At 42.0% G+C, this 12,478-nt stretch overlaps 1 protein-coding gene across 8 annotated transcripts in view; it reads right to left on the reverse strand.

The window, feature by feature from the left end:
• Positions 1-12,478, reverse strand: part of LOC147733859 (uncharacterized) — a 197,732-nt gene that overhangs the window by 135,263 nt on the left and 49,991 nt on the right. For 6 of the 8 annotated variants that reach the window (XR_015307525.1, XR_015307523.1, XR_015307521.1 and 3 more), the window contains exon 2: positions 7,933-8,066. Coding sequence is in view for 2 of the 8 variants with exons in the window: in XM_086952753.1 (XP_086808879.1) it covers positions 7,933-8,066 (134 nt within the window). In the remaining 6 variants the exon portion in view is untranslated. The remainder of the gene's footprint in view (positions 1-7,932; positions 8,067-12,478) is intronic. The other 2 variants (XR_015307524.1, XR_015307526.1) reach the window with 1 other exon arrangement.

The following is a 12,478-nucleotide window of genomic DNA, read 5'->3' on the forward strand; positions in this document are numbered from 1 at the left end:
GCGATTTTGCAGCTGCTGCATTTTGCGTATATTTATGCATTTGATTAAATTGCATCATAATCCATCACCTGCTGCGTAATCTGAGATTAAAAAAAAATGTTTCTTCAGCTCAAATTGATCCAAGTTTACTAAAAACGCTACAATATGTGTTGCTGTGCAGCCGAAGGCCATTCGCAAAGGTTGACTGGTCACCCACCTTTCAGCTGCTTGTTGGGGTATTAGCGTGCTAAACTAGTACTAATGGGATGAAACATTTGCACCAAGAGTGTTAACACATATAAACATGACAAAATAATGAAGCAGCACTATCACAAAATGTGCTGCATTAGACCACATAATTTGTCTTTTCTTGCCACATAATTTTGTCAACCCAGCCTCGAAATGTGGCCCTCTGCTGCATATTGCCAGTGGCCCTGTCTATATTGTACCATGATGTGTATTTTAACACCAACTACTTTAAGAAAGATCCCAAGATTTACAGGTAACATAGCTTTGATGACTCCTCACTCAACCTCAATCAGAGATCCCGCAGCTGTCTGCCAAACAGCTAAACTGCTGCAAACGTCTCCACGGCAGAAATCGGCAAGTCTCTATTGCATGTCTCTACTACATTCTGTCTTTTTGAAACAAGGGGACACAACGCATAGCTTATCAATCATTAGTCAGAATGCGTGTTCAAATTCAGCCTAAGGGTGTGAGGGGCTCATTGCCCTGGCCCGTACTAGGCACCAAAGCATCCTGGACCCTGACTGTACCGAAAAAACACAACCCCCCGTGCCTTTATAGAGCCACAAAGTAAGTCAGTAAACTGCACATTTATTGAATATGTTCACTCAAATTAAAAATACAAGTTAAGCACACGATTGCTTTCAACTTGTCAGCTCCTTGATGCCACGTTTACATAAGGCTTCACTTTATAAACCGAAAAATCACAGTTTTTAAAAAACACGGTAAAACGAAAAAAAGGCAAATTATAAATAAAACAGCATTGTGCCTTCGTGGTTTCGTATTGTCCAGGAGGAACCAACGGGTATTAGTAACCTCACCCTCCCCAAGCTGCAGAAAGCAAGGCGGTGCTCTCGCTTCTAATCAGATAGGTTAGTCTGTTGTTCACTTCCAACTTCCAGGAATAATTGAAACTGGACATTGCCTTTGTTTTACCAAGATGGCGCCAGAGGTCAGCCCGCACTGCTACGCAGTGAAGCTGGCATGAAAGAGGCACACCTCGCGCTGGCCTCCGCGCACTGCTCTCTGGGCTTGTTATTACAGGTGCACGTCGCTGTGCGTCCGCGAAGAAGGGGCAGCTCTGTGAGCTGCGATAAAGAGAGCTGGCTTTTGGGTGTCAAACTGCACTATCAGTAGAGTGCCTGGTGCAGATAATTATTTAAATACACGATTACCTGCTATGATCTAGCCAGAGTCAATAAATAATAAACCGACTAAAACAGGCCACGAGGCGGTTTCATGTTGTGGCAGCTGTGACGGGCGTTAACACTTTAAAAGGACGATGAATCCTGCTAAATCGTGAGCTTGCACTTAACTGGGCACTGCTTCCCCGGTGCAAGCTGCACCAGAACCACAGGCAGAAAGGATGCACGCTCTGGAAGAGGCTAGCAGTAGTCTGAGGCTGCAAGGCCCAAAGGCTAATCACCAGACAACTCAGATTACTATGCAGTCTGCAAGTCTGGATCAGAACAGCTCCCCAAACCTTCCAGGCTGCACCACAACCGGAGCTGCAATGCCACTCTAAATGCCACAGAAATAGACAGAGACGCACAAGACAAGGTTGCACCGTATCTCCCATCCTGTTCGCTCGAGACATCGAAATGCTTGCCTACATTATGAGAGAGGGGCCAAACTTGTAGGTGGCACTGCATGGAGTCACTGATTACGGTTTCTCTGTGCGCACATACTGCTGCTTTTAAAGAACGCCGAAAATGGAATCGCATGGTGGATGTTCACGGTTAAGGCGTTCAGTGCCTTGTATGGGCTAGTGAATAATAAACAAATAAGCACGGTCTTTTTATGTACATGAACAATCGCAAATGCCTGGTCTGATGTTGCGACATTACTTCTTAAGTCGGAGGAGCACAGAGATGACCAGGACCTTCTGGTTAAACTGCCGCTATCAATAGCCAGGTGATTGGCATTATGTAAAATGGTGGTTCTCAGATCCTGTCATTTCTGTACCACAGGAAGGCCTGGAGACACTGCGACATGGCTCACGCTGTCCTAGATGGAGGGAGACGATGGGGTCAGAGCCTAAACTGATACAGGTGATGGAGAAATGTTGGAATAAATGTATCAGAAAGTATCACCTAAGACCCCACTATTGTCCCTTCCTGGATTTTGCAGAACTAGACTGAAGTTGTGAAAGGCAGTTTGATCTGAGGTAGGAGTCGTCCAAGTTTGCCACCCATAGGACTACAGTTAATTGCGTTAATTTCCCGACTTGTGTGCGGAATACCCAGGGCTTTAAGTGGGTCGGGTCTAACCGGTGCTGAGCACCCTCAGTTTTTTCAATACTGCAAGGTAAACATGGGAATTTAGCAAGGTGAACCATCGATCTATCAGATCTTTCACATTCTGTTCTCAATTGGCAGGGGAAGAAAGTTAGTGACACCATTATATACAGCACTTGAAACGGCAAATGTCGCATTTGAGGTCCTTCACAGAGGTGAATTGGGTTAAAGGCCTGTAACGCAAACCCAAGGCTCAGGAACATAATGTTTAAGCTCCTGCAATTGAGCTACCTTCAATGCACCTACTTTGCTCCTAAGAGTCTACATGCAATGCACCCAATCAGAATGGTCAGAAGGCTGGGATTTCTACCACCAAATCTCCTCAAACCAGAGACCTACTTACTAGCCTCATGGTTTGACCCAAAGAAGGAGAGATCATATTGTCGTAATCCTGTAAAGCGTACTGACACCCTCACAGGTCTGGTTCGCGCTCTATAAAACTATAAAATAAAAACTGATCTCGGCCTACTGCTGTGAAGAGACTGAAGATAATTAGCTGGTTATCTGAGCAGTCAACGTGGTTCTGTGCCTGGAAGGCTGATCTATATAAGAAGATAGCAGCTGAAAATAAGAAGGAATTGGGTTGCCACTCTTAGCACTTGGGACACTATTTGAATTACAATAGTCACTGAAAAAAAGAGGACATCCTAGCTTATGAATTCTACATGGTTACCTTGACCAGGAAGTGGTTCCAACGCCCTAGGCAGACTATCAACGATCATTGCAACATGAAGATCACTCGGGGAAGCTGATGCAATTTGCGGAGGGCGGAGTCAGTTCCAATGCAGTCACTGCAGGGCCGCAAACCGTGATAAAGGGGTTTCTTACTAACAATAACCCTGATATTCAGATGCACATTAAATCCATGGCAGTAATTATGACTTCACTTGCTGTCGGTCGCATGGCTAGCCGTAATAGCTCCATTGTAGCTCCAAGTTCTTGATCCTATGCAGGGGTTGGCCATTTGTTTGGTTACAAAGGGCAACAGTTTAACATACCTGTTTTCCGCTTTGTTATATATAGATCAGTTCTTTGTTGAGCTCAGCTTATGATTTCTGCTCTCCTGCTCGGGCGGAGCTTTATTTATTTATTTTTAATCAAGATTTGTCTGTGCATCTTGATCTACATAACTAGATGATGTTATATGTACAAAACTCAATAAAAAGTATCTTTAAAAAAAGACGACTAAGTATCAGGTGGGACAGTCCTCTGTGGTCTACATCTGACATCGGGTAGGGAATAGAAAGACTGCTCAATGGAGGCAAAAGGGTAATCAATACTTGATTTTGTAGTTCCCACAGATAATACTCAGCTGAGGGCATTCCTAGGCCTCCATACGTACTACAGGAACTTTGTGGCCGGCTATGGAACTGTATCGGTTCTCTTGACAGCCAAGACATCTAAGTAGCAGCCGAGGAAGGTGAGGTGGACTGAAGAGCGTCAGAAGGCCTTAAAGGACCTATAGGTCACATTGTGAAATACACCGGTCCTTAAGGTCCCAGACTATAGTCAACCTTTCACTATACATACCATTGCTTCCCGCAAGGGAGAAAGTGTAGTTCTTGTCCAGATCGAGAAGGAAAGGAAGCATCCCACAGCCTTTATTAGTGGCAGTTTGAGGTTTACAGAGCAAAACAGTGCTGACAATGGCAAAAAGTGCCTTGCTATAGTAATGGCTCTCCACAGGTTTAAGCCTTACTTGTTTGGCATCAAATGTATGGTCCAAAGGAATCACAAGCCACTCAAGTGGATGATGGCTATGAAGGAAGAGAACCTCAAGTTGCTTCAGAGGGGCGAGGGGTCAACCTCTTTGCAGTGATTCACAAGGGAGTACAAGGGTGGGTTACATCATGGTGATGAAAACGGAATTTCCCATCGATTTTCCTAACCCCATGACCGAGTTTCTCCAATGGTGGAGTATGTCCCAGGACATTCCCGTGGTGGGGGCTGTAGTGGACTGATAGTGGTGGCCGAAAAAGTATTGTAATAACATAGGACCGGGCTTTTTTTTCCTGTCATCTGCTGGGTAGAGCAGCATACTTAACTCTCCCACGTTTTTCTAAACTGATCCGAGAGTGCAGGTCCTTTGCTCATCCATGTGGAAAATGGATGTCACCTGTGCATATGGCACAAGTATACCTCATATGGCCCTGGCCACAGTTTTCCAGTTTGGGTGTACCATATGCAAGTGGTGCCTAAGATGGAGGGTTTAAAGTGGAGTCCAGAGAGCAGACATGAACTACAGAAGTTTTCCCTAGAAAATCCCAGGGATCCTTCGTAGTGGGCCAGACAGAGTGTTAAGGAGAAGAGACAGAGGGCCAGTTTAGAAAACTTCTTACTGCTCTTCCCTGACCCAGCGATCTTTGTGAGGCTAAACCTGCATGCTAAAAGGCAATTCAATAAGAGGAGACTCTCTTGCCTTTGTGCTCTTGCGGTAGGTTGCTCTTGAGAGGAGACTCCCAGATCCTGCACACCTTCATGCTCACACTTCATGACATGGATAGTCTGCACAGAATAAGTAAAATAACAGAACATCTGAATACCACACTTTGAAGTGACAGGTTGAATGAGGGCCAGGCTGAATATGGAACAGACACTTACAGCCAGCGTGTCAAGATTTCTTTTCCTGCATCAGGGGTCCCAAAATGGTGATAACCAAGAATCCCTTTGAGCTCGTGGGTCGACATAACTACATCAACTAACCTTGCCAGGTTCACGACCAGTAACCTTAGTACTCCCACTGAAGACTGCCAGGAGAGGATGCATGCACCCTGCTTCAAAGGAGAGAGCTGACAGACTGCTTAAGAGAGATAGAAGGGTGCCTTTGCATGAGAAGGATGCTGATAGCATGGGGGAAGGGCCATGAAGTACCCTAGGTGGGAACAGACAAAAATTACCACAACCGCTTTTGAGAATGACCTGCACCATTCCGTGATGGTGTGCAGTAGAATCGAACTGCATTGCCTGTGGATTAAGAGTACCGACCATCTTATAGACTGCTGAGCTACCCAACTAGAAAGCATCAAGTAACCATCCCAGTGAAAAAAACCAGGGTTCCAGTGGGACCCTGCCCTCTGTGTTGAGCAAAGCACTCAAGAGTCAGGAGTCTTTCTGCTTTTTGTGTCCCTGAAGCAGCAATTAGGAGGTTAGCCACCTGAGACTTTAATAACATTTTAAATGGCTAACAAATTCTTCCAACAAGAGTGTTTCTGGCTCTCCTTAAGCCTCTCTGCTCTATAGACGAGGTAAACTCTCCTTTCACGGTCCAAACTGGCTCTTCCTCCTGCTGAGGTTGGGACCCAAGTACAGGGAATGAATAGGAACAGATCTGTCATGTCCATTTAAAAAAGGGCAATGTTAAGGCTGCGCTTTGGTCTGCCAAGTTCACCTGTTCCCACCTAGATGGCTAATATTTGCTAAGTGGCTTTTTGCTGTATGCCACCTGCTTCCCTGGACCCACTTCTAGGTTTGGGCTCAGGCAGTAGTTACTTATTCACTAAAGTAATCAAAAATCGGATTTCACCATTAAGTCAGATGTTCAAAATGGACTGCAAAATGCGTTTTTGCTAGCATTTGCTCAAGCAAAGATTTAAGTTAAATTCGTAATTATACCAAGCTCTCTTCCTGGTATATCTAGCTTAACCCTGCTCAGGAAAAACAGCTTTTGGACCTTCAGTCTGGGTGACGGCACACCATGGACTATAACTACCAGCATTCCGCTTGGTGTAAGCATGCCACGCCCACTGGAGGGCGGATTCATTCAATAAAATGCTGAATGAAAACAAGTGAGTCTTCATTGCCCCTTGCGCAGCAGTCCATGATTAAGGGGCGTACCTGCCTTGAAACGCGTCGGACGTGGAGAAATATAAATGGAAACCTCAAATGCGTGCATCTGCAAGGCGAACAGACCGGAGGGTAGAGCAGAGCGTTGTGGGCCCTTCCAAAGAGCGAGTGTTTTTTGGTGATATATATATATATATATATATATATATATATATATATATATATATATATATATATATATATATATATATATATATATATATATATATATATATATATATGACAGCCTGCATAGTGGGCATGCAAGATGCTCTTTAAGAGTGACTTTTTAATATATAAAAAATATAAAAATAGAAATTCCTATACGGTATAGGCACTTTTTCTTTCTGCGTGTCCCTAAAAGGCTTTTAAACTGCTGCCCAGGGAGATCACAATGGTGCTCCTGAAAACCACATTATTTTGCTATAAAAGTGGTTGGTGAAAATCAACATTACAGCACACAAATGAAATGTAACTTTCATGCCATAGGTGCAATGTCTGTTGCCATCTACCGTGGCCTTACAGGAAAGTTAGACAGAGTAATTTGGTGAAACCAATTTTAACAGTATCATTTTAGAGCCAGGGCACAAACATTGTGGCACTGAAGAGCAGTTTCACTGTACACAGAGTACTGATACCAGCAAAAATGGAATCCTGGAAAGGAGAAAAATCCATCGTGTCCTTGCAGAAAGGTAGATTAACTTCATATTGCTACAGTTACAGACTTAGTTTCATTTGTACCAGCAACCTTTCACAATAGTGTTATTTATACGTTTTAAAATCTAATACTGGCTATGTTTTGTGTACTTTTGTTGCTTAGCTGCTGGATAGATGGTTAATGCCATCATTTCAATTCCTTTTTCAAAAATAAAGGATAAAATATTAAAGCTCCTCGAGTGAGGCCTTTAGAGGCTACTAGAATGCAAAGTAAAGTGTTTGGAAAAGAGAAATCCAAATCCACATTACATGCCAACATCTATTCTACCCACGGCCCGTAGAACTTGTATTGAAATTAATTAATACCATATGCCTACAGAAAACTTCAATGATAAGAAAGAGATCTTTCAGGTCAGTACCTTTAATCGCAGAATAAGAATTGAATACAATATTCATAACAGCACATCAGCTATACACTATTAAGTGACTGATTCTTATGTGCAAAGAAACTAGGCAGATTCATACTTTCTTTTTAAAACTGATGTGCAATATTACTTAGATCCCAAATATAGGGCTTCCCACTGGTTTGCATAATTGCAACCTTCCGTTGATAGCAAAGATATACCATGGAAGAGTACGAAAGAGGGACAGAGACTCACAACAGAAGCAAAGGAAAGGAGTGCAAGATATTTTGATGTCACCAATAGACAGGTTGAATATGGGGATGCTGAATTAAGAATGTCTCAATTTGCAGGTAGGTGGTCCCCTCGTGTAGTATGAAAAAACCTGGAGTTCACATGAGTATTAAGCATGCTACAAACAGTATATGACTGTCGTGATGTAACCTAGAATTACATTTGAGGTTTTCTTAACATATGGAGATACTTCACAAAAAGGGTCACAGAATCAAAGGCATCTGAAGTCGGACTACCTGTTCGTACATGTTCAGGATGTTCTTTGTTCCTTTTTTTGACTCCATCACTAATCAATGATCGCATGTCTCTCCATTTCCTTCTTCTTTTGACTCTGGAGTCAGAATGCTGTTTTTGGATGCCATATCTGGCGCTGCATAAAAATAAAAATAAGGAAAACAATCAATAATTATATCCCATTTGTTTATAGAAAAGTGCTTTAAGTTGAGTTATTTCATAAAAATATAAACAATAAATACATGTTGTTTAACCCCTTCCGTGCTTGTGACGGAAACACTCCGTCACGAGCCACGAACGCGCTGTGCTAATGACGGAGTGGTTCCGTCACGGCGCGGCCACCTACGCGGCATCAATTTTGTGCCTGCGCGGCGATTTTATTGAGCGGGCGGGGCCGTGACGGAACCACTCACTCAGTCATTAGCACAGCGCGCCAGTGGCTCGTGACGGAGTGGTTCCGCCACTAGCAAAGCGGCACCGCACGGCCCCCCGCCCCCCTAGCGCCGCAGCGGAATTACCGCTGCGGCCTAGGGGTTAAACTCCTACATTGTGATTGGAGAAAATGTGAATGATAATGTTTCTGAATAACCTTACTGGGCAAAAGGAGATTAAACGTACCTGGAAATAATAATGAAAAACAACTGTAAACAGTTAGCTGTTGCAGATATCTGATATGCAAACTTAAAGATAAGAGAATGACAATGAGGCAAAATGGCGGTGATGTTGATTTGGCATCTACGATTGCACGCAACTATCGGGTGCTCAATATTTTTATTTTAGAAGATGGGACACAGGGGCATGTATGGAGCAAGAGTAAACACAATTCAAGCACAACAGGAAAGTAACTAACTAGCCGCAAACCCCAAAATATCAAACCATTTTATAAAAAAAGGTACTGCACTATGGAACAGCCAACAAATACTTGCTTAAAATAAGTAACTGAAGTTTAACTAGTAAGAGTGGAAATATTTAGAAGATTGTTCAAGGGAAGTGGACATGTGCCTTAACATTCTTTATTTTTTTGCCTTTTTAAAATGGCCCCTTAGTCATCCTCTTGGGGCGCAATTCTCTGGGTCCACTAAGCGTGACAAAGGGTAACCACATGCACAGGGTCACCACCAGCCTGGGTTCAAACACACATTTTGTTATATCTATTGTTTGATACAGTTTGAGAATGTGCTTATCTCGTGTACGATGGGTTTCATTGGTGAAGTTCTTCGTATTCTCCATTTCCCACAGCCAAAAATAGAAGAGCATAAGGCAACATATCATCCAAACAGTGCGAGGGGGGAACTATAAGCACCTGAATGCAACCACCTCGCTCATATGGACCCACACATTCAACCTAGTTCAGCAGCACTGTACAATCAGCAAAGGGACTTAAATTTGGACATCTTGCTTGAACAATACTGTCACATCATTTATCTTCTTCATGAAAGGTTACCACACTGTCTGAAGCATTTGGTTAAACTCTGTACAAACTCCTAAGGCAGAAGGAATTTAAAAAAAAAAGGTAAAGCTTTTTTTCTTCATGCACAGAGTGTCTGTTGCTTCCAATCTTTACAACAGAATATTTGATCTGAACTTTATCTTTCCAATTTACGAAGGAAAGTAGGTACTTTCCTTCGTAAACTCTCCCTAACCTATTGCTAAAGTCCATATTTCTTCATTCTATGTATTCTGTCCTTCAATATGAATAATAGCAGAGTAATAATCTTCACCATTGAAGCGATCCACGGGAGTTATAGACTCCATTCATTAACTTCAAACATTATTAACCATACCCTTTTTATAATTAACATACAGCACATTTTTTTAATTTGGATTGGAAAAATTTGTCTTTTGACTTTTCATGCTCTCCGTCAATGTACTTCAACAATCGGAAGGTTAAAAAGGCTGATGCTTCACCTAATGTTTTCAGAAAGGCATGAGGTTCGAGGGGGCTAGCCGGTATATTACAAGGAACTGAGTAATGGAGGCAGCAGATTTACAAGGTGGAGGGGGTGGCTCATCACTGCCAGATGGCATAGGCCAAGTCTACTACATTTCCAGCCATGAACTGGATCATGAATGCTGACTGTGCATCTTTCCAAATAACCTCTGAGAGAACCTATGCGAGGGGAAAAACGTAGATTGCCAAAGGAGAGTGTGTCACAGATAATCAGGAATTGGGCTAACAAGATAGGGCTATCTGTCAGTCTTAATCTGCTGTCAAAATACATACTGTTAATCTGATTAATATCCACCACTTGAGACTCCCTTGCATCTTTGGCTTTGTCAATCCTCAACAAAATTGGAACGGTATTTCTGTGGCAAGCACAGGAAATTTAAATTCCCTGTGCCCTATACATGTAGCAGTAAGACAGGCATACGACTCAGTGAATTATCTTGCTTCCATTTTCCTTTTATGTGTAGTTAATAATGGTTTCTTAAGTGGTGTACGCCATTTATTTTACTAGGTGCTGCGGACAAAATTAACATGAAGCGAGAGCAACAGTAATTCGGATTGTGGTCCCAAACAGAGGTTTCCTGAGCATATAACTTACCAATACACAGAATGTATGTATGAAACAGATATTTATATAGCATGAACCTAGCTGTGACTCGACTGAGCTACACACGTCAGGAGACGATTTACAAGATTGTGTACATCAAGTGGGAAATAACACAAATACATTTTATACACATTTAGACAGAAGATTTGCTGATTTACACAGAATCACATGAAATTGAGTCTAGCATTGAGGCCAAGATTTGAAATCGAGACTACAGGTTCCAAAGGCAGCAGCTGGAACTGTTAGTCCACTAGGCCTCGGCCACAGAAGTGTGGCAGAGGTTACCATAACTGGTTGAAACGGTAGACCATGCCTGGGCTTATCTGACAAAATATTGAGGCAATCTTCTGGTAAGTCCAAAGTTGTGTAAATGTGAGGGTAATTTCCAGTGTACGAACAAGATTGCCGCAGAGTTTTTTGTCATGGGTTGTCAGAGGAGATACTGCGAAATATCTAGATATAAGCTGCTGGCATAATTTACTTTGAACATATCTAATGCCGCAATTCCCTGTATCTTTTAAGCAAATATAAGCAGTAAGCAGATCTAGTTCAATAGCCTGCAGTAGTAGAAGTGAGTGTTTGCAATGATTGCAGTCTTTGGATTTAAGTTCAGTTAAGGATCAAGTGGTACCCAATATTTTCCATCTTTTTCAGCACTACGACAAGGAGCTGGGGGTTTGATGCATTCTTCTTTGCATTTGTTGCTGCCATCAAACTGTCAGCTCAATTATAAAGGTATTTTTAAAATGATCATTGCTGTAGGAAAACGTAACCTACAGATGCGTACATCATCACAATAGATTTAAAAACCAACACTGAATGAGTGGTTCAGCTTACCGAATTATATGAGTTAGATATTATAAACTTAACTTGAAAGGCAGCACCCCAAGAGACTCCATGAATGTTCCTATTTTTACGTATAGCATGTTTAGAGACTGTTCATACCCTTATCTGTTAGAACTGCAACATATTGAGTAATTAACACATTTGGTAGAAAAACATTATGTTCAATAGAATTTCAGTAACAATATAGGTACCATACAATTTTTTTTCTTGAACTGTAGTCCCCGGGGACTATTCAGATCCTTTAGTGTTAAAAATACACACATAATGTTTTACTCCTAACCACGCAGTGCTACACCAAGAAAAAACATAGTAACTAGGACCTTCTATTAAAGGAACTTAAAAAACAACATTACATGCATGCCTCTTGTAAAACTTTCCATGAAACAGAGCAACACCGGCTAAAGATGCACAAAAAACACCACAAGGCAATGACATAAGCCAAATTACGTATTTTCATTTTCAGAACAAACCTTATTAAAATAACATTTGGCAAAATATCCCAGTTAATATTTATTAAATGAGTCTTTATAATTAACCTCTTAGACAGACGTTTTGTCCGAGACCCTAAGAGCTGTTAGAAGGAAATAGAGACTATATAGCAAAATCAGCTAAGTTTCTCTTATTTTTATATTGTTTAGCAACGTCAATCTTTAGAGGTTTACGAAAGGAAGCATCATCATATGAAGAGATCACAGACATTAAGACTGTGATATGTAAACATCAGTATTACGGCTGGCTTAGATGGTGTTATTCAACGGCTACACAAGATGAAGATTTAGACAAATGCCAGGGTATGCCTAGATTGAAGTTGATGCCCCTCCTCCACCCACCCCAATATGCAGATACTAAGTACTAACATCAGGTAAGCCACTGTCTAAATCATATACGGAACAGATATAATCACGTAAGCCCAATGGGTATCATGGTCAGTGTGCCACCGTACTACTCGTCTTCATTAAAGGCAAGGCTATGCTGTGTTTTTATTTGGTAAATCTAGCAAGTCTTCTGGCGCAGATGGAAAGAACAGCCTCTCCCTCACCACTCTTCCCCCTTGGACTGGCACAGGCGGAAAGTATGATCTTAAATACATTTTCGGCTGAGACGAAATTCTACTTTCTTTTTCGGCATGATCATTAAATTTGAAAGC

This window comes from Lissotriton vulgaris, chromosome 1_2 (genome assembly GCF_964263255.1).
Source record: "Lissotriton vulgaris chromosome 1_2, aLisVul1.2, whole genome shotgun sequence".
NCBI classification, from domain to species: domain Eukaryota; kingdom Metazoa; phylum Chordata; class Amphibia; order Caudata; family Salamandridae; genus Lissotriton; species Lissotriton vulgaris.